This window comes from Stomoxys calcitrans, chromosome 1 (assembly GCF_963082655.1).
Source record: "Stomoxys calcitrans chromosome 1, idStoCalc2.1, whole genome shotgun sequence".
Classification (NCBI taxonomy): domain Eukaryota; kingdom Metazoa; phylum Arthropoda; class Insecta; order Diptera; family Muscidae; genus Stomoxys; species Stomoxys calcitrans.
In genome coordinates, this window is record NC_081552.1 from 208,028,486 (window position 1) to 208,050,485 (window position 22,000).

At 42.1% G+C, this 22,000-nt stretch overlaps 1 protein-coding gene across 4 annotated transcripts in view; it reads left to right on the forward strand.

Annotated features, from left to right (window-relative positions):
• LOC106093173 (cell adhesion molecule Dscam2) overlaps window positions 1–22,000 on the forward strand; it is a 324,166-nt gene that overhangs the window by 182,509 nt on the left and 119,657 nt on the right. For all 4 annotated transcript variants that reach the window (XR_009398464.1, XM_059369629.1, XM_059369636.1 and 1 more), the window contains exons 7-9: window positions 2,064–2,229; window positions 14,465–14,555; window positions 18,674–18,761. Coding sequence is in view for 3 of the 4 variants with exons in the window: in XM_059369629.1 (XP_059225612.1) it covers window positions 2,064–2,229; window positions 14,465–14,555; window positions 18,674–18,761 (345 nt within the window). In the remaining variant the exon portion in view is untranslated. The remainder of the gene's footprint in view (window positions 1–2,063; window positions 2,230–14,464; window positions 14,556–18,673; window positions 18,762–22,000) is intronic.

Genomic DNA, 22,000 nt, shown 5'->3' on the forward strand with positions numbered 1-22,000 from the left:
AAACCTCTTCCATTCCTTCGAGATTTCCTACCGCCATGCTTTGACCTGTACCTATCCTCTATGCATTCTACCATCGCCTTAAGTCTCATAGCCGCTGCGTCCACATCCAGCTTCTTTCTGAGCAGCACTCCTACTTCTTCTTCTTCTCCTTGTCTTCCAGCATCCTCTGAACTATTGTCCCAGGCGAAACGTCGCCAATAGCTGTTTCCAGTTCCCTGCGTCTTTCCACCCAACGCTCGCAGTGGTAGAATGTGTGTTCCACATCGTCTGCTACCTCTAGCATCCTAGAAGAGCATTTACCCATTCGATGGATGGGTATTTCTGGAAGTAATCATGGCCTGTCATCATATGCTTACGGTAATAGTTGAAGTCACCGTGCTTCCTATATCTCCACATTTGTACATAGGGTATAAGTCTTCGCGTCCACATGGCTCGATTCTCATTCGTCCACCCTTGTTGCCACCTCTCAATGGTCTCCTCTTGTATGGCCCGTGCATAATCCGTTTGAGTCTCATCTTGTTCTCACTGTGTTCTGCACTTTGTGGTGTGTAGCCTGGCGCGCTCCATGGCCTATAGGTCTATCGCAGCCATTTCGGCTATCACAAGGGCTGCAGGCTCCGCCACTGCCCGTTGGAACGTTGGCAACATGTCTTTCGGTCTGACAATCAACAACTGTGTTAAGTATGGTCCAAATCGGTGCGTAACCTGATATATCTCCCATATAATCCGATCTTGGATCTTGAATTTGTGAGCCGCTAGAGGGCGCAATTAATATTCGATTTGGCTGAAGTTTTGCAACATGTGTTTTGGTCTGACCATCAACATCAGTGCTAAGTGTGGTCCAAATCGGTGCATAACCTGATATATCTCCCATATAATCCGATCTTGGATCTTGAATTTGTGAGCCGCTAGAGGGCGCAATTAATATTCGATTTGGCTGAAGTTTTGCAACATGTGTTTTGGTCTGACCATCAACATCAGTGCTAAGTGTGGTCCAAATCGGTGCATAACCTGATATATCTCCCATATAATCCGATCTCGGACCTTGATTTCGTGAGCCTCTAGAGGGCGCAATTGTTATCCGATTTGGCTGAAATTTTGCAACATGTGTTTTGGTCTGACCACCAACATCAGTGTTAAGTGTCGTCCACATCGGTTCATTACCTAATATAGCTCCCATTTGTCCGATCTCGGACCTTGATTTGGTGAGCCTCTAGAGGGCGCAATTATTATCCGATTAGACTGAAATTTTGCAACATATGTTGTGGTCTGACCATCAACAACAGTACTAAGTGTGGTCCAAATCGGTTCATTACCTGATATAGCTCCCATTTGTCCGATATCGGACCTTGATTTGGTGAGCCTCTAGAGGGCGCAATTATTATCCGATTTGTGTGAAATTTTGCACGAAGTGTTTTGTTCTAACTTCTAACAACTGGGACAAGTATGGTTTAAATTGAGTCATAAACTATATAGCACCCATATAAATTGATCTCGGATCTTGACTTTCGATCTTGGTTTACAACCTGAAAAAGCTCCAATATAAACCGATCTCCAGATTATACTTCTGGAACCTTTAGAGGGAGCAAGTCTTATCCAATATAGCTGAAATTTTGCACAACGACTTCTTGGATGACCCTTAACATATGAGTTAAATATGACCTGAATCGGTCTATATGACCTGATATAGCTCCAATATAAACATATCTCCCAATTTTAGTTCTTGAGCCTCTAGAGGGCGCAGTTCTTATCCGAAATTTTGCACAATGAATTTCACTTTTGTCTCCAACAGCCTTACCAAGTATGGTTCATAACTTGGTATATCTCAAATAGCTTTGCAATTCTTATCCATTATCCTTTGTTTGCCTATTAAGGGATATCGGCCAAAAAACTTTACAAAATGCGATCTATGCTAGAGGATATGAAAGATTCACGGCACGGCCTTAGCGAGCTTTTACTTGTTGTTTGTTGCTTAATCAACTTAGATTTTTTATTGTAATTGTATTTTTTGTGTTCCACTGTGTTTAACAACATTATCCATCTACGCTTATTTGCCATTTCAGGAGAAGTGCAAGCGTCAACATATCCTGGGCGCATAATAGTGACAGAACCCAAAGGCATGGTACAACCACGGATCAATGTCGAAAAACACTCAATGCGTCATGTTGTCCTTAATGGCCAGACAACATTACCATGTATAGCCCAAGGACATCCGGTGCCCACCTACAGGTAAGTACGATAACATAGTTATTTCCATTGAAAAAGTGGAGGGGTTAAAAAGACTGCGTTGTAAGAGTGTCAAGTTTGTTGGGGATTTTTCGTTTTTTTTTTTTGGGTTATTAATGGATTTTTTCGCTTTTAATTGAATAGAGCCCGTGTTTTTAGTCACATATGGTATTTTTAAAAATACCTTCGTTTGTATTTTTTAAATGAGGACTTCTTAAATAGCCAGGGCATACATGTGTCAAGTTTTTAAGGACTTTCCATACTCATAGACTCATTTCATACGATTGCCGTGGGTTAGTTGCACTGTTTTAACTCTCATATGGAAAAAAATTTAAATTTTTGTCAAAAAAAAAAGAAACACAGCATTTATTTGCCAAACAAATACACATCACTGAACCGTTAGGGCCTTGACTTGCAAATGTTAGACGTTTTGCTTACGCACTCGTACTCGTAGAAAGGAAATGTTGGTACAATTTTTCTTTTACTTTTTCTTTTAAAAGCAACATCAATAAAATGTGTTTATTTTTGTTTTTCGTTTTCTTCTCTCTAAGCTAAACCTGGGTTAAAGGTATGCTGAAGAAAACTAGGCATATGCAAATACATTTCCTTTGATCCAACTCGCATTCACACATCGTCGAGCATGTGAATCGTTGAATTGCAATTTAATGTGCTTAAAAGCATTTATAGTAACATTGAGAAGATGTTATATTAGTTTGGGCATATGTATATTAGGGTGGTTACATTTTTTACACTTGTCAAAATCGTCATCTACTTGAATTTCTGCGAAATTTTGCTCGAAAAGCCGTGGGTCAAAATCAACCGTCTGGTGTAAAGGCTGCTGCCATGATGAGAGATATGAGTTTTGCTGCGGATTTGTGCTAAGTCGGAGACTAAAACACCTTTTCTCAAGTTTTACTTCGAAGTATGAGAGACTAACCAGAATACTCCAAAATACTAAATTCTTTTCTTCTAAGTCTTATCTGTGCTCATGCTCCGACAGCAGACAGGACGAACAGACACAGAAACTATAATCGTTAACCCAAACATGGGAGTACAATCTTGCTGCAATGGTTGGGACTAGAGATTTGCACGTGAGAAGTGAGTGGTCATGTCAAGCGTGAATCATGTGAATCATACGTGAGAGAGATCCAAATCCAATCACGTGATCGTGCGTGACCGTGATTGAATTAAAATTCTTCATGCATGAAAGAGTGAAATCATGCCCACGACACTAATCACGACTCACGAATAAAAAATATTACTCACGCACGACTTTTTTAATTCGACTCACGATCTCGCGCTCTCTCGAAACGAAGCAAGTAAAAGTGTGCCAAGTTCGCCCGGGCCAAATCTTGGCAATTCACCACCATGGATTCTGCTAAAACTCTATACAAAACTAGCCGAACCGGGCCCGCTCCGCTGCGCCTTATTTAACTCTCTAATATCTTTTTAGGGTGGGGACACTTCGCCCTGTATGCGGATATCGAATTCGTGCCTATGACGCTGAACGCGTTCGAATCCTGGCGAGAACATCGGACAAAGCAGTGGTTATCCCCTCTTGGCGACATTTGCGAGATACAATGCCATGCATGGTCATTTAAAAAATTTTCCCCAAAGAGATGCCGCATTGCGAGACGCCGTTCGGACTCGGCTATAAAAAAGGACCCTTATCATTGAGTTTAAACCTGAATCGGAAAGCACTCATTGATGTGTGAAAAGATTGCCCTGTTAGGTTCCTGGTGTTTCTACAAAATTAGGGTAATGAGAATTGCTTTTTAGGGGAGGGATGGCAGCTCAGATATTTCGACTCAAATATGGATATAAAATTCGTGCTGCACTTCCAAATTCCTTTAATTTGAGCCCCATATTGCCATGGCTGGTAAACATGAACGATTTGGAGGGTGTTTTGAGTGGCAAATTCGTTCTTTTCTCCCAACGGAAATGAAGTTCAGTTTAGGGGGCGCTTTAGGGCGTACCCCAAAACACTTGGCTCCAAAATTGGAAATCAAATTAGTTTTCCATTCAAATGAATGGTATTTTAGAGTATGAAAATATGGGTTATTTGACTCATATTGTCATAATGGGTCATTTGACGTATCTTTAGGAGGAAAAGCGCCACTTTGACTTGAACGCTAATTTTAATGTCATCTTCGTAATCTACTCCCAAATAGCTTTCATTTGAGTCCCATATAGCCATGGTCTGCTGGTATGCCCATTTTGGGGGGGAATTTGGGGGTGGGCGACCTCCCATTACTTGGTCCTAATGTTTTATGCCATATTTTTAATCTACCGTCTAATACTTTTCATTTGACCCCCAAATTGACATGAACTTCGATTAAATCTGTTTAGAGAAGTTTTGGGGTTGGTGGGCCCGCTGGGTACTTGGACCCAAATTGTAATACCATGTTCGTTTTTTGGTCTCCAATACCTTTAATTTGATACCCTTATTGTGCCCATCGGATCACTTTCGGATATGGTTTGCATTTCTGGGGTAAGGGGGAGGGTCCGCCACCACCCGATATCTAAAAACTATAAAGCCTATGTTACCTTCCAGAAAAATTATAAAGCCTATGTTTCCTTCCAGACACAACGTACACAATCTATGAAAATTTTAGAAAATCGGTTTAGCCAAGTATCATATAGTCATAATGGGTCTAATGGCGTTTTTGAGGGGTGGCGTGACCCTCTATACTTTGATCTGATTTTGTATGCCAGTTTCGAAATCTACTCCCGAATACCTTTCATATGAGCCCCATATTGAAATAAACGTCCAATATGTCAGTTTGGGGGAGTTTTGGTGTTGGGGCGGGCCGATGGACATTTAGACTCAAACCCATATTCGTATTCTCTTCTCCAATACCTTTCATTTGATACCTATATTGTCCCGCTCGGTCCATTTTTGATTTTGGGTTGTGTTTTTGGCATGAGGGGGAGGGTCCGTCCCCCTTCCAATATTGAAAAATTATATAGCCTATGTTTCATTCCAGACCAACCTACACAATATGCGAACATTTCGAGAAAATCGGTTCTGCTGTTTTTCAGTCTATGCGGAACAAACTAACCTAGTCCCATATATCCGTGATTGCCTAATGTGCCCATTTTGGGAGTTTTTGTGGGAGTGGGGTGACCCCCAATACTTCCACATGAATTTGTATGCCAGATTCGTTATCTACTCCCGCATACTTTTCAGTTGATACCCATATTGTCCTTGTCGGTCGTCCACTTGTGATTTTGGGTGGCGTTTTTGAGGTAACGGTGAGGGGTCCGCCCCCTTCCGTTATCAATAAATTATAGAGCATATTCCTACTTCCTAACCATAGTCGTAATCTACTCCCGAATACCTTTCATTTGAGTCCCATATTGTCATAATCGTCAAATAAACCTATTTTAAGGGGTTTTGGGGCTGGGGCGGCCCACTAAGTGTTGGACCCAACTTTTATTATGAAATTCGTACTCTACTCTTGAATACCTTTCATTTAAATCCCATATTGTCCCGATCGATGCACTTTTATTTTTGGGTAGTACTTTGTGGGTAAGGGGAGGGTGCGCCCCCCTCCCGATAGCAAAAAATCATATAGCCTATGTTTCCTTCCAGAATAACCTACACAATCTGTGAAAGGTTCAAGGTAATCGGGTCGGCCGTTCGGAACAAACACAATTTGAATTTTATATATAAGATTATGGGGTCTTAGACGACAATTTCGAGGTGTTACAAACGGAATGACTAGATTAGTATACCCCCATCCTATGGTGGTGGGTATACAAATTTACTCACGCACAACTCACGATACACTCACGACTCACGAACGGCCGAAAATTACACCCAGCGCATTGCTTAGATTCAAGCAGCATGACTATTTGAAAGAGCAGCAATCGGTGTAGACCGCCCTGCAAGCTGTGCACTTTGTGCACGATACCAAGCTGTGCACTTTGCACAGTGGGATAGAATCGCCTGCACAAGGTTATGCATAAAATAGCAGAAACCTTCAATACCAAGCTGTGCACTTTGCACAGTGGGATAGAATCGGAAAAAATTAGTAAAAAATATGGCATTTGAGAACGGTTAAGGGTAATTCTTTGAAATTTGATATGATTAGAGCTAAGGTGTTATCGAGATCACGTGCAACCTTACATCACGAGATCACGTGGCAATGCGGCTCAGGTAGGGTGTAATCCACACTGCCTGGAACATTGGATATTGTATCAAGGATAACACAGTGTCCGTTGCCGCCACATGACCAATGAGAAAGCTCCCTTAACCTCACGGCAGTGGTCGCTGCAATTTGTCTAGCCACAATGTCCAGAGGCTTTGTAGCATTATATTTAGTGCAGCAGATGGTGTTGTGTTGAAGGCCACCGTAGCGCAGAGGTTCGAATCCTGGCGAGACCATCAGAAAAAATGTTTAGCATTGGTTTTCCCTTCAAATGCTGGCAACATTAGTGAGATACTATGCCATGTAAAACTTCTCTCCAAAGAGGTATCGCTTTGCGGCACGCCGTTCGGACTCGGCTATAAAAAGGAGGCCCCTTATCATTGAGCTTAAACTTGAATCGGACTGCACTCATTGATATGTGAGAAGTTTGCCCTTGTTCCTTAGTGGAATGTTCGTGGGCAAAATTTGCATTGGTGTCGTTGGTGTCGTCCTCAGTACGGCTGTGGTGCACAAAAAACAAGCCATCCTTTGGATCCGGTTAGGTATCGAGCGGTAGGTGGATTTTTGAAGCACCGTCCTCCAGACTACAACACCATATAGCATAATAGGTCTGACAACTGACAATGGTTGGTGTCGTCCTTAGTACGGCTGTGGTGCACAAACAAGCCATCCTTTGGATCCGGTTAAGTATTGAGCGGTAGGTGGATTTTTGAAGCACCGTCCTCCAGACTACAACACCATATAGCATAATAGGTCTGACAACTGACAATGGCTCTCTTGCAGGTGTAACATAGCTCCCATCTAAATTGATATCCCAATTTGGCACCTTGAGCGTTTTGATGCCGCAATATTTGCCAAATTTGGCTGAGCTTTTGTGCGTAGTGTTCTGTTACGACCGTGCCCAGTGCGGTCTGAATCGATCTGCAAACTGATATAGCTCCCATATAAAGTAATCTCTCAATAAGTCTTTGACGGCCCAAGAAGTTTAAATTTTTGCCTGATTTTACAGAAATTTGACACCAAAGTTGGTGAGTCTAAATTTTGTAGCAGTATCCATGGTGGTGGGTTGCCAAGAGTCGACCAGGCCGTACTTAACACATTTCCACCTATTTTTGAAATGAAATTCAGCAGAATTTTTTGGAAACTAATATCAAATTTTTTCTATTTTCTGGCAACATTTGTGGTTTTCATATCTCTCAAATTATAGTTGAATTCCTCCATCGAGCATTTTCAACTTTAGAATAAACCCACGCAATAAAACCTATCGAGACTATGGGCAATATGGAACTATTTAAAGAGATTCTAGCATAAAGCATCTCACATATCATGCTGCGATATCACATTCACAGTCAAAAATGTACAGCTACAGCATTGGATTTTGCAGAGTGGTGGTGAACTATCATCACTGCGACCACTTGGTGATGAGTTGGCACAAAAAGCAAATTGAGTAAAATCCATGCGAAAAGCCAGAAAATCACAGCCAGGCAGATGGACGGACAGACGGATGGAGAGACAGACGAAACACAAGACCATTTTATGTGGCGACCTAATTTATCAGTAAAAAACAGACAAGGCCACTTTTAGTCAAGCACAGAACAAAACCTAGGCAGAGAACAAAATTTAGCGGATGTTTGTGTGCGGGTGTGCTTGTATGATGAGCACTCAACGTTATCTGTGTAATATGTTGTCATAGGGAGTTTGAGTGGTTGTGTTGGTATGTTCGGGTTTTGCCAGTTGGCTAAACGAAAAGGCAACCTGATGAAAGCAGTGGTTTTTGGGGTTTTGTGTGAATCCTTTGGCAAATGCTTTGCTTGGTGTTACCAATTAACGGAGGTGTCTGAAATTAAATTACCTAGAAATCAAAGGTGAGATATCGGCCGGGGATGGCGATGGCCATGGCGAAAAGCAGCTGAAATTGTGCTCAGACACAAATAGAGTATAACAAATTGCAAAAATAATTTTTTGCTTAGCCAGTGTTTCCCTTGGTGCTGCTCGCTTGTTGCTGTCACCAAACGCGAGAATGATATTCTTAAAGTTTAAGAATTTAAGGTAAAAAATTTGGACATTGCATAAAGTGCCAACAGATCAAACGTTCAAGCTCTTCATCATGGTATGGGTAAAATTAGATAAGAGTGCCAGTCCAGATTCACTTAAACAAGTTTAAGTCCATTGTGATAATACAGTAGCGACAAACCAAGGCCTCTGCGGGGAATCGAACCCACGACCCTTGCAGAGCCAAACCGAGCTTGCTACCAACTCGGCTACCGGGGTGCCTATAGTATAACCGGCGTAGCAAGTTTTCCATTCCGTTTGTATTCCATAGTAATAATAAAGGGTGATTTTTTTGAGGTTAGGATTTTCATGCATTAGTATTTGACAGATCACGTGGGATTTCAGACATGGTGTCAAAGAGAAAGATGCTCAGTATGCTTTGACATTTCATCATGAATAGACTTACTAACGAGCAACGCTTGCAAATCATTGAATTTTATTACCAAAATCAGTGTTCGGTTCGAAATGTGTTCAAATTTTGACAAATTTTGTTCAGCGATGAGGCTCATTTCTGGTTGAATGGCTACGTAAATAAGCAAAATTGCCGCATTTGGAGTGAAGAGCAACCAGAAGCCGTTCAAGAACTGCCCATGCATCCCGAAAAATGCACTGTTTGGTGTGGTTTGTACGCTGGTGGAATCATTGGACCGTATTTTTTCAAAGATGCTGTTGGACGCAACGTTACGGTGAATGAACACATTTCGAACCGAACACTGATTTTGGTAATAAAATTCAATGATTTGCAAGCGTTGCTCGTTAGTAAGTCTATTCATGATGAAATGTCAAAGCATACTGAGCATCTTTCTCTTTGACACCATGTCTGAAATCCCACGTGATCTGTCAAATACTAATGCATGAAAATCCTAACCTCAAAAAAATCACCCTTTACGATCTGGTAACCAAAGTCTATCTGCCAAAATTCGCCTCTATCTCAAACCTTCTAAAGTAGTTCATATTAATGTACAGGGTAGATAACACAAAATGTTATCAATTCAAACGACCCCTTTTTACACCCTACACCACCATTGTGGAATAGGGTATTATAAGTTTGTGCATTTGTATGCAACGCTATGAAGGAGAAGAGCTAGACCTACTGATAAGTATACCGATCGACTCAGAATCGCTGTCTAATTCGATTTAGCCATGTCCGTCTGTCCGTCCGCCCGTCTGTGAGTACATGTAATCTTGTAATCAAAATGCAGGTCGTATTTGTTGTCCAATCATCAGGAAATTTTGCACACATCACTTTTTTGGGCCAAGGATAAACGCTATTGATTTTGGTAAAAATCGGTTCAGATTTAGATATAGCTTCCATATATATGTATCGCCCGATTTGCACTTAAATGGCCTTGGCAGCTACAATTTTCAACCGATCTGTACAAAATTTGGCACGAATTGTTTAGTTGCTGATCTTAACATATCTGCAAAATTTCATCAAAATCGGTTGAGATTTAGATATAGCTCCCATGTATATGTATCGCCCGATTTGCACTTAAATGGCCTTGGCAGCTACAATATGCTACCGATCTGCACAAAATTTGGCACGGATTGTTTTGTTGCTGATTTTTACATATCTGCAAAATTTTATCAAAATCGGTTCAGATTTAGATATAGCTCCCATGTATATGTATCGCCCGATTTGCACTAATCTGCACAAAATTTGGCACGAATTGTTTAGTTGCTGATCTTAACATATCTGCAAAATTTCATCAAAATCGGTTCAGTTTTAGATATAGCTCCCATTTATATATATCGCCCGAATTGCACTTAAATGGCCTTGGCAGCTACAAATGTCAACCTATATGTACAAAATTTGCCACGGATTGTTTTGTTACTGATTTTAGCATACTTGCGAAATTTCATCAAAATCGGTTCTGTTTTAGATATAGCTCCCATATATATATATATATCGCCCGATTTGCACTTAAATGGCCTTGGCAGCTACAATTTTTAACCGATCTGCACAAAATTTGGTACGGATTGTTTTGTTGCTGATCTTAAAATATCTGCAAAATTTCATCAAAATCGGTTCAGTTTTAGATATAGCTCCCATCTATATGTATCGTCCGATTAGCAGGCCGTAGCAGCGTAGTAGCTGGCCGTAGCAGCTACAATTTTCAACCGTTCTGCACAATATTTGGCACGGATTGTTTTGTTACTGATTTTAGCATACTGGCAAGATTTTATCAAAATCGGTTCAGTTTTAGATATAGCTCCCATTTATATATATCGCCCGATTTGCACTTAAATGACCTTGGCAGCTACAATTTTCAACCGATCTGCACAAAATTTGGCGCGGATTGTTTTGTTGCTGATCTTTACATATCTGCAAAATTTCATCAAAATCGGTTCAGATTTGGATATAGCTCCCATGTATATGTATTGCCCGATTTGGGTTACTTGTTAAAATAATGATATATCCGCCACCAAAGTTTCATTTTGTTTTTAAGTTTGCAACACATCGATATATCCAACCCCATAAATCATATCTAATCTTGATCATTGTAAAAATCAAAGACAACCTAAACAGGTCCGCCCGTCCGGCTGTTCGTCTTTCTGTCGAAATCACGCTACAGTCTTTAGAAATAAAGAAATTTAGCGGAAACTTTGCAGAGATGATTTTTTTTTTGCCCATACTCTGATTAAGTTCGAAGATTGGACCATATCTTGATATAGCCCCCTTATAGACCAATCTCCCGAATTATGTTCTTGAGCCCATAAAAGACGCATTTATTAACCGATTTTGCTGGAATAGTGAGCTGTCTTATGCTTCTCAACATCTATGTTATATATGGTCTAGATCAGTCTATAATTGGATATATGAGTTGTGTGAACTACCTCGATTTTCTTACCATTTATGGTCTAGATCGGGATAATTTTGGATATAGCTGTCATTTATATCGGGTTTTTCAATAAGATACCTAAAAAACGTTTCTATACCCACCACCATAGGATGGGAGTATACTAATCTAGTCATACCGTTTGTGACACCTCGAAATATTCATGAACTCGGTCAAGCAATGTCCGTCCGTCCGTCAATCGAAAGCACGCTAACTTTCGAAGGAGTAAAGCTAGGTGCTTGGAATTTTTCACAAACACTTTTTATCAGTGTAGGTCGATTGGGATTGTAAATGGGTCATATCGGTCCATATTTTGATATAGCTGCCATATACACTCATCTCGGATCTTGACTTCTTGAGCCTTTAGGGGGCGCAATTATCATCCGATTTGGCTGAAACTTTGCAGCAGGTGTTTTGTTATGACTTCCAATAACTGTGCTAAGTATGGTTTAAATCGGTACATAATCTGATATAGCTGCCATATAAACCGATTTCGGATCTTGACTTCTTGATCCACTAGTGGGCGCAATTCTCATCAGATTTGGCTGAAATTTTGCATGAATTATTTTTTTATGACTTCCAACCACTGTGTTAAGTATGGTACAAATCGGTTGATAACCTGATATAGCTGCCATATAAACCGATCTTGGATCTTGACTTCTGGAGCCTCTAGAGGGCGCAATTATCATCCGACTTGGCTGAAATTGTGCATGAAGTATTTTGTGTTGACTTCCAAAAACCGTGGTTAGTATGGTTAAAATCGGTACATAACCTGTTATAGCTGTCATATAAACCGATCTGGGATCTTGATTTCTTCAGTCGCTAGAGGGCCTAATTCTTATCCGATTTGGTTGAAATTTTGTACAACGGCTTCTTCCACGACCTTAAACATACGTTTTCAATATGGTCTGAATCGATCTATAGCATGATACAGCTCCCATATAAACCGATCTCCCGATTATGCTTCTTGAGCCCGCCCGCTATCAAGCGCAATTCCTATAAGATTGCACCATAAGAGTTGTAGTTGGGTTCTTATCTGACGAATATAGATTGGCCGCAAGGCTCTGTCTTTTCTACCCCTCTTTTTATACACACCACCGTAGGATAAGGGGTATATTCATTTAGTCATTCCGTTTGCAACACATCGAAATATGATTTTCCGACCCCACAAAATATATATATTTCGGATCGTCGCAAAATTCTAAGACGATTTAACGATGTCCGTGTGTCTGTCCGTCTATCCGTCTCTTCGTCCGTCTGTTGTAATCACTCTTGAGCCTACAAAAATTGAGATTTTGAGCTGAAATTCGGCACAGATATGTCTTTTTGATGCACACTGGTTAAGTTCTCGAGCGAGCCAAATCGAACCATATTTGGATATAGCTGCTATATAGACCGATTTTCCGATAAAGGGTCTAATGCCCATAAATGCATTATTTTTCATCCGATTTCGCTGAAATTTAAAACAGTGAGTACTTTTAGGCCTCACGACATCTGACCCAAATAAGGTCCATATCGGACTATATTTAGATATAGCTGCCATATAGACCGATCTCCCGATAAAGGGTCTGAAGCAAATGAAAGCTTTATTTTTTATCTGATTTCGCTGAAATTTGAAACATCTTATCTTAAGCCTCCTTATATCTGATCTAAATATGGACTAAATCGGATTATATTTAGGCATAGCTGCCATATAGACCGATCTCCAGATAAAGGGTCTAAAGCCCATAAAAGCTTTATTTTTTAACCGATTTCGCTGAAATTTGAAACATTGAGTAGTCTTACGCCTCCTAACATAGGACCAAAATGTGGTTCAAATCGGACTATTTTTAGTTATAGCTGCCATATAGACCGATCTCCCGATTAAGGATCTGAAGCCCATAAAAGCTTTATTTTTTAACCCATTTCGCTGAAATTTGAAACATTAAGTAGTTTAACGCCTCCTAACATAGGGCCCAAATGTGGTTCAGATCGGACTATATTTAGATATAGCTACCATATAGACCGATCTCCCGATTAAGGGTCTGAAGCCAATAAAAGCGTTATTTATTACCCGATTTCGCTGAAATTTGAAACAGAGGGTTATCTTACGTTTCCTGATGTCTGACCTAAATATGGATCAAATCGGACTATATTTGGATATAGCTGCCATATAGGCCGATCCCCAGATAAAGGGTCTACAGCCCATAAAAGCTTCATTTTTTAACGGAATTCGCTAAAATTTGAAACATTGAATAGTTTTACGCCTCTTAGCATAGGACCCAAATGTGGTTCAGATCGGACTATATTTAGATATAGATGCCATATAGACCGATCTGCCGATAAAGGGTCTGAAGTCCATAAAACCTCTATTAATTACCCGATTTCGCTGAAATTTGAAACAGTCTTAGTTCTCCCGATATCCGTCCCAAATATGGTTCGAATCCGTGTCGAATTTGAGTGCATAAGTTATCCAATTTTCTCCGGATTGTGACGAAAGGGGGTTTTCTTCATATTTACCCGAGGTGATGGGTATCCAAAGTTCGGCCCGGCCGAACTTAATGCCTTTTTACTTGTTCTTATTTTCTTTGACTGTATTCTGAGTCTGACCGCAACCACTGTCATTCAGTTCCATTCGACCATATCCCGAGTCTGCGAGAGATTGAAGACAGGAGGTGTATTATGTATGAAACCCTCTGTCAAATGTCGAAGGAAGCATTCAAGTGCCAAAGCTCCAAAATCATCATTGGAGCTGCTTGACGGTGCCCAGAGGCGGGCGTTGCTATTGTTTACCTTGAACATCTATTGTTTACCTTGAACATTGTCGAAATGTAGGTTGTGTGGCGCTGTTCTATCGATTCTTCCACGGTGTGTGTTCTCCATTTCTGAAGAACAGTCGTCTGATTCCTGACTTGAGGTTGTTTGTCAGAAATACAAGATTTTCTCGAAGCTCACACCGGTTTGTTATCGATTGGCCAGCTGATCGGACCTACGGACGGACTACCTGGAGAATTATTTTTTTGCTCGAACGCTTCGTATGTGGAATCGAGTTCCGGCAGATGTCTTTCCCACTATCTATGACATTCAGAAAAGAAAAAAAATGTTCTTACTCTTCTGCATTGGTTTATAGACAAACTTTTACGGAAAATGTGCACAAACACATCTACTAACAATCCTTTTTTTTATTTTATTTTTTTTTTTTTTTTTTTGCAGATGGTTTAAGGAGGAAAATGAGCAATTGCTTCCCTTACAGCTAAGCGATCGAATATCGATAGTGTCTGCCGGCCTGCTGAAGATTAGTAAGGTAAGTAGCCAAGAAATCTTCAAAATTGAGCATTATTTCAGTGCAATCTTCGTTGTCTCAATGCAATATTGACCACGAGTGATATTTCAAAGAAATTATTTAAGGAAATCAAATTTTGACCGGATTTTCTATGGAAATCGAGTTTCTAAGAAATATTCTCTCCAGTTAACAGTTGAGGATTTTTTTTATTGAAATAAAATTTCTAAGATATGTCTGTTTACGCTCTTTTATTTTGATCTTTAAAATACTCTCGTGATTTTTCGAGCATATTCCAGCTCAAGATATTTTTAATTCAATGCTTTCAATGAATAGCATAGCAAAGGATTTATAAAAGTTAAGCAAGAGTGTGCTGTTGTCAAAAACACTTTGACTCGCATGGTGGATCTGGATACGCCATCTATTGCCATCAAAACCTTTGTCAAATGTATTAAGGTGCTCTACATACTATTGAGTACGGTGTAGAGCATGCTTTTCTTTTGAAACAGAGGTCAATGCATTAAGGTGCTCTACATACCCAACCACTATTGAGTACGGTGTAGAGCACGCTTTTCTTTTGAAACAGGGCTCACTAGCCCTCACTAGCACTAGGTACCAAAGGCATACTCCATTCGACTGAACCGATGATATATAGGAGCATTTGCAAACCATTGCCCACTCCATGAAAAATGCCAAGAAATTGAGAAGCCTCCCCCAAGAAACCCATGGTAAGACCAAGAGTGTCGAAATGTTACTGAAACCTAGAATGCGGCATACATAGCAACCCTGCAATCAGTAGGAACTCAGGACAGATGAAGGAGAAAAGGAAAGAAGAGAAACGTCTCTTGCTCAAGAAGAAGAAAAAAATAGTACGACGTGAACATGAGCTAATCGAGATGTTCTAAAGAATCAAACATCAAACCAACAGCCTTTATATAGAGATAAAGAAGGAAATCTGATAGCCAATGCAGATAATGTGCTTGGAATATGAAAAAAACATTTTTCCCATCTAGAAGAATTCGACGATGCTCAATGGGCCCAATGACCAGTTTCAGAGGCAAAAAGTAAATTTTTGAGCTAAACAATTTTCAAAAAGTTCAAATTTCGTTTCATGCCTAAGAGCTTGGAAATCCCAAAAGCCTAGGTGTCAACTCTATATTTAAAGAACGACAACTGGTAAAGTTGTCGCTCGTCTTTTTGGCATATTTGGCACGTATTTTGGGGGCCATAGAAAAAGCCAGTGCCCAAATCAGATAAGTGCAGGTCTGGATCATATTTGATTTAGGTCCCGAAAACTCATATACAAGTCACAGTTTTAGCGAAATCGGCCAACAAATCCGCTTTTTATGGGATTAAGACCATAATTTGGAAGTTCGGTATATATGGTAGCTATATTTAAATATAATCTGATCTGGACCATGTTCTGGTCGGATGACGGGAGGCTTACTACAAGTCACCAGCGAAATCGGGTAAAAAATGCAGCTTTTATTTTTTTAAGACCCTAAATCGGCAAATTGGTCTATATGGCAGCTATATCTGAATATAGTCCGATCTGAACCATATTTAAGTCGGATGTCGCGAGGCTTAAAACAACTCACCATTTCAAATTTCAGCAAAATCAGATGAAAAATAAAGCTTTAATGGGCTTCAGACCCTTTATCGGCAGCTCGGTCTATATGGCAGCTATATCCAAACATGGGCCGATTTGGACCGTTGAAGAACTTTACCTGCGTGCATCAAAAAGACGTATCTGTGCCATTCTTAGCTCAGTTGTTGAAAATCATAACAAAACACTTCGTACAAAATTTTAGCCAAATCGGACAAGAATTGCGCCCTCTAGAGGCTCAAAGTCGAAACCCAAGATCGGTTTAAAGTCAAAACCCAAGATCGGTTTAAATGGCAGCTATATCAGGTTATTGACCAATTTGAACCATACTTGACACAGATATTGTATATCATAACAAATCACGTCGTGCAAAAGTTCATTCCAATCGGATAAGAATTGCGCCCTCTAGAGGCTCAAGAAGTCAAGACCCAAGATCGGTTTATATGGCAGCTATATCAGGTTATGGACCGATTTGTACCATACTTGGCAAAGTCGTTGGATGTCATAACAAAACAGGACGTGCAAAATTTCATTCCAATCGGATAATAATTGCGCCCTCTAGAGGCTCAAGAAGTCAAGACCCAACATCGGTTTATATGACATCTATATCAGGTTATAGACCGATTTGAACCATACTTCGCACAGTCGTTAGATATTATATCAAAGTACTTCGTGCAAAATTTCATTCAAGTCGGACAAGAATTGCGCCCTCTAGTGGCTCAAGAAATCAAGATTCAAGATCGGTTTATATAGCAGCTATATCAGGTTATTGTCCGATTCGAACCATACTTAGCACAGTTATTGCAAGTCATAGCGAAATACGTCGTGCAAAATTTCATTCCAATCGGATAAGAAGTGCGCCCTCTAGAGGCTCAAGAAGTCAAGACCCAAGATCGGTTTATATGGCAGGTATATCAAAACATGGGCGGTTGTGGCCCATTTACAATCTCAATCGACCTACAGTAATAGTATTTTTGCAAAATTTCAAGCGGCTAGATGTACTGCTTCGAAAGTTAGCGTGCTTTCGACAAACAGATGGAGGGACGGACGGAGGGACGGACGGAAGGACGGACGAAAGGACGGACGGAAGGACGGACGGAAGGACGGACGGAAGGACGGACGGAAGGACGGACGGAAGGACGGACGGAAGGACGGACGGAAGGACGGACGGAAGGACGGACGGAAGGACGGACGGAAGGACGGACGGAAGGACGGACGGAAGGACGGACGGAAGGACGGACGGAAGGACGGACGGAAGGACGGACGGAAGGACGGACGGAAGGACGGACGGAAGGACGGACGGAAGGACGGACGGAAGGACGGACGGAAGGACGGACGGAAGGACGGACGGAAGGACGGACGGAAGGACGGACGGAAGGACGGACGGAAGGACGGAAGGACGGACGGAAGGACGGACGGAAGGACGGACGGAAGGACGGACGGAAGGACGGACGGAAGGACGGACGGAAGGACGGACGGAAGGACGGACGGAAGGACGGACGGAAGGACGGACGGAAGGACGGACGGAAGGACGGAAGGACGGACGGAAGGACGGACGGAAGGACGGACGGAAGGACGGACGGAAGGACGGACGGAAGGACGGACGGAAGGACGGAAGGACGGACGGAAGGACGGACGGAAGGACGGACGGAAGGACGGACGGAAGGACGGACGGAAGGACGGACGGAAGGACGGACGGAAGGACGGACGGAAGGACGGACGGAAGGACGGACGGAAGGACGGACGGAAGGACGGACGGAAGGACGGACGGAAGGACGGACGGAAGGACGGACGGAAGGACGGACGGAAGGACGGACGGAAGGACGGACGGAAGGACGGACGGAAGGACGGACGGAAGGACGGACGGAAGGACGGACGGAAGAACGGACGGAAGGACGGATGGAAGGACGGACGGAAGGACGGACGGAGGGACGGACGGAGGGACGGACGGAGGGACGGACGGAGGGACGGACGGAGGGACGGACGGAGGGACGGACGGAGGGACGGACGGAGGGACGGACGTAGGGAGGGACGGAGGGAGGGACGGAGGGAGGGACGGAGGGAGGGACGGACATGGCTAGATCGACATAAAATGTCACGACGATCAAACAAATGTCCAAGATTTTTGTTAATGACAATCTTAAGCAATTATTTAAAATAATTTGAAGTTTTGAAAGAGCAAACTAAAATTTTATGGAAAAATGTTCTGTAATTAAGAAATTTAATTTTAAGAAAATATTTGTTTTAACATTGTATGGGGGCTCTGAATGAATGCTAAATGAAATACTCAATTGGAGTGCTTTTTGAAAGAGCCCTTTAAAGGTCTCCATTAAAGGGAAGACTATCGTGGAGTGTTGCGATGGTCATTACTGCTACTCAAAGTTGTGGCAGCAACATGATTTATTTTTTAAGAAAAAAAAATATCTAAAAAAGCTGCAAAAACACGCAATGTTTATCAATTTTGTTGTTTTTTCGTTTTTCTATGCTTTTTCGATGTTTTTCTGGCCGCATTGCCACATAATTATTATGTGCGAAGGCACGTCTTGACGATACCGGTAAATACCTGTGCTGGGTAAATAACACCGCCGGAGAGGAAACCATACAGGTCTCATTAACGGTTACAGGTGAGTTGAAAATCCATGTGCTTTGTATTCTATTCCTTTTGTTGTAGTTGTAACTATTGTTGTTGTTGTTGTTGTTGTTGTTGGGCATTTATACCATTTACTCATTCATCAATGTCATGCCACGTGTCGCGGCAGGTTGGGTAGTGGGTAGAGGCAGCGACAATTCGTTTATGTGCTGCATGAGTACTCCAATGATTACGGTAGGTAGATAGGATGCGAAGGTGCAGAGTTTCACCATACACCACCCAGGATGCCATAGTCAAAAGGGAAATGGCAAAATACTCATTAGAGACGATCTACTAACACGCAGTCACGGCATGGGACAATGCAAACGGACCACGTCCATCACATTAACGACGACGAGATTGTTATTTGCATAATTTAATTAAATTTTCACCAAGCAAACAACCAGGGGACAAAAACAAGCAAAAAAAGCCAACAGTCAGTGTGGCCTTGGAAATCTATGTGCCAAGGAAGAAGCAAGCTGAAAAAAAACCAGCCCTTAAGATCTAAACGGCCATTCTCCAAACGGGATTCCCTTTTATGCAAATATTTTTCTAATGAATCCAAAACGCCAATGTGAAGAAGATGACAAACAAAAAGGCCTAAAATATTTAAGACACTTCAGGACGATGGACAGCAGAAAGCTTGCAGGTGACAATCACGGAGATGATGAACATGAGACCACAATTAAATTGGCATTAAAATAAAGTCCTTTGAGAATTGGATTTTAAGCCTGGGTGCCGGAGAGCACTTTATTTTTTAAACTGTACACAGATTGAAGGGAATAACAATAACAACGAAACATCCTTCTACACTTCCTTCGCTCCCACTTTCTGGTGAGAAGGGGAGTACTTGTTAATTGCTCAAGTTATAAATTCAATTAATTTAGAATAAAAGGCAAATAATTGTCCACTTACGATACTTGTCAGAGCAAAAAACAAATAAAAGCGTCCTAAGTTCACCCCTGCCGAACTCTGGATACCCAATACCATGGATAAATTTTTTAAAACGCCGCCTAATCCATAGTTATGCATAACCAAGTATGGGCTGAATGTGATCATATTTGGTTTAGATGCCAAGAAGTCTGTTACAATTTGCAGCTTAAAATGTAAGCGAAATCGGTTAAGACCCTAAATCGATAAATCGGCCTATACTATTGTACTTAATTTCCCATGAACATTCCATTAAAGTTGCGGCCACAGTTCGATTCTGGGTGTTATGCATAGGAAGGTTAGATTGAGGAGGACCTCCGACTACCTAGCACCAGTGCCGACTGGAATGATGGCATTAGTGATTCCTTTTCCTCAGAGGGACGATTGGAGGGCGGATGGAGTACTTGAGGAGGATGAGACCTCGATCTACACAGATTGTTCCAAGATGGAGCCAGGAACTGGATTGGGTATGTCTCTGAGACTGCTGGACGAGTGTACGGTCTTTCAGGCAGAGGTCTGTGCCATTGCAATGGCCGCCAGAGAAATTCTGGTAAGGGGCTTACGACCCTCGAAACCGGGCCCACGATATGACGCTGACATGGGTTCCTGGGCATGAGAGTGCGAATGAGTGCGCCAGGAGGGGTTCGTCTGCGCCGGGCGAACCAGTCATCGGTCTTGCTTACGTACAATTTGTCGAGCTACTGAAAACAGTAGAGGGGATGGCCAGGGCGGCGTAGGTGGCGAGGTGGGACCCAGTAGATGGTTGCCGAACTGCGAAGGCGCTATGGCTAGTCATCGACCGGAGAGGAAATTGCTGGCGTTTGATATGAGGTCGATGAGTACTTTGACAGGGGTCATAACCGGACATTGTGCCATAGGCCGCATGGTAATGACTTCTGTAGGAGTTGCCTCGATGAGCATGAGGAGGAGACTATTGAGCACTTGCTGTGTTCCCGTCCGGGTCTGTAGAGACGGAGGCTCTCCTTTCTGGGGAGCCGTTTCTTTTCTGTGATCTGGGTGAACTTGCGAACGTACCTTTGGTATCTCCTGAGATTTATTGTGGGAATAGGATGGTTCCGACAGGGGGGGTGACAGAGGCTCCGGTGTAGGTAGGTCCGTGCTTGCGTAGGAAAGGGCGGTTCTTCACCTCCCGCTCGGGTTTCTTCACTCCTCCTATCATTTTATATCCACCACCGAAGGATGGGGATATATTCATTTTGTCATTTCATTTGCAACACATCGAAATATCCATTTCCGACGCTAGATCTGACACGATCTAGCTATGTCCGTCCGTCTGTTTGTTGAAATCACGCTACAGTCTTTAAAAATACAGATATTGAGCTGAAATTATGCACAAAACCGATTTAGGTTTTTAGGCCCATAAAAGTCACATTTATTATCCGATTTTGCTGAAATTTGGAATAGTGAGTTGTGTTAGGTCCAGATTTGGATATAGCTGTCATATAGACTGATCTTTCGATTTAAGGTTTTGGGTCCATAAAAGGTGCATTTATTGTCCGATGTCGCCGAAATTTGGGACAGTGAGTTAAAATTAGCCCCTCGACATACTTCTACAATACGGCGCAGATCGGTCGAGATTTGGATATAGCTGCCATGTAGACCGATCTCTCGATTTAAGGTTTTGGGCCCATAACAGGTGCATTTATTGTCCGATTTCGCGGAAAGTTGAGACAGTGAGTTGTGTTAGGCCCTTCAACATTCTTCTTCAATTTGGCCGAGATCGGTCCAGGTTTGGATATAGCTGCCATAAGACCGATCTCTCGATTTAAGGTTTTGGGGTCATAAAAGGCGCACCTTTGGTGGGCGACCCATTCAACCTAACCTAACCTTCCATTAAAGAACAGGGATACTTCTCTCATATCAATGAGTGCAGTCCGGTTTAAGTTTAAGCTCTATGAAAAGGGGCCTTCTTTTTTATGCTGAGTTCGAACGGCTTGCCGCATAGCGACAGCACTTGGTAGAGAAGTTTGAACATGGCAGGATACCTTTCAAATGTAGCCAGCATTAGCAGTGGGATAACCACCGCTAAAAATTTTGTAGGTGTTCACGCCGGGATTTGAACTTAGGCGTTCGGCGTCAAGGGCGGACATGCGCCACGGTGGCCTCGAATCGGCCTATATGATAGCTAAAACTTAGTATAATAATAGTGGATAGCATCCGAGTAGGCCATCAAGTCACCCATTGTGTTCCCTCTTTAACTCCTCCTCTTCTCTGATCAGTAACACCCGCCTGATGGAGACAGGTTTCAATGCCTTTTCTCGCACCATTTCGCCGCGGCAGACA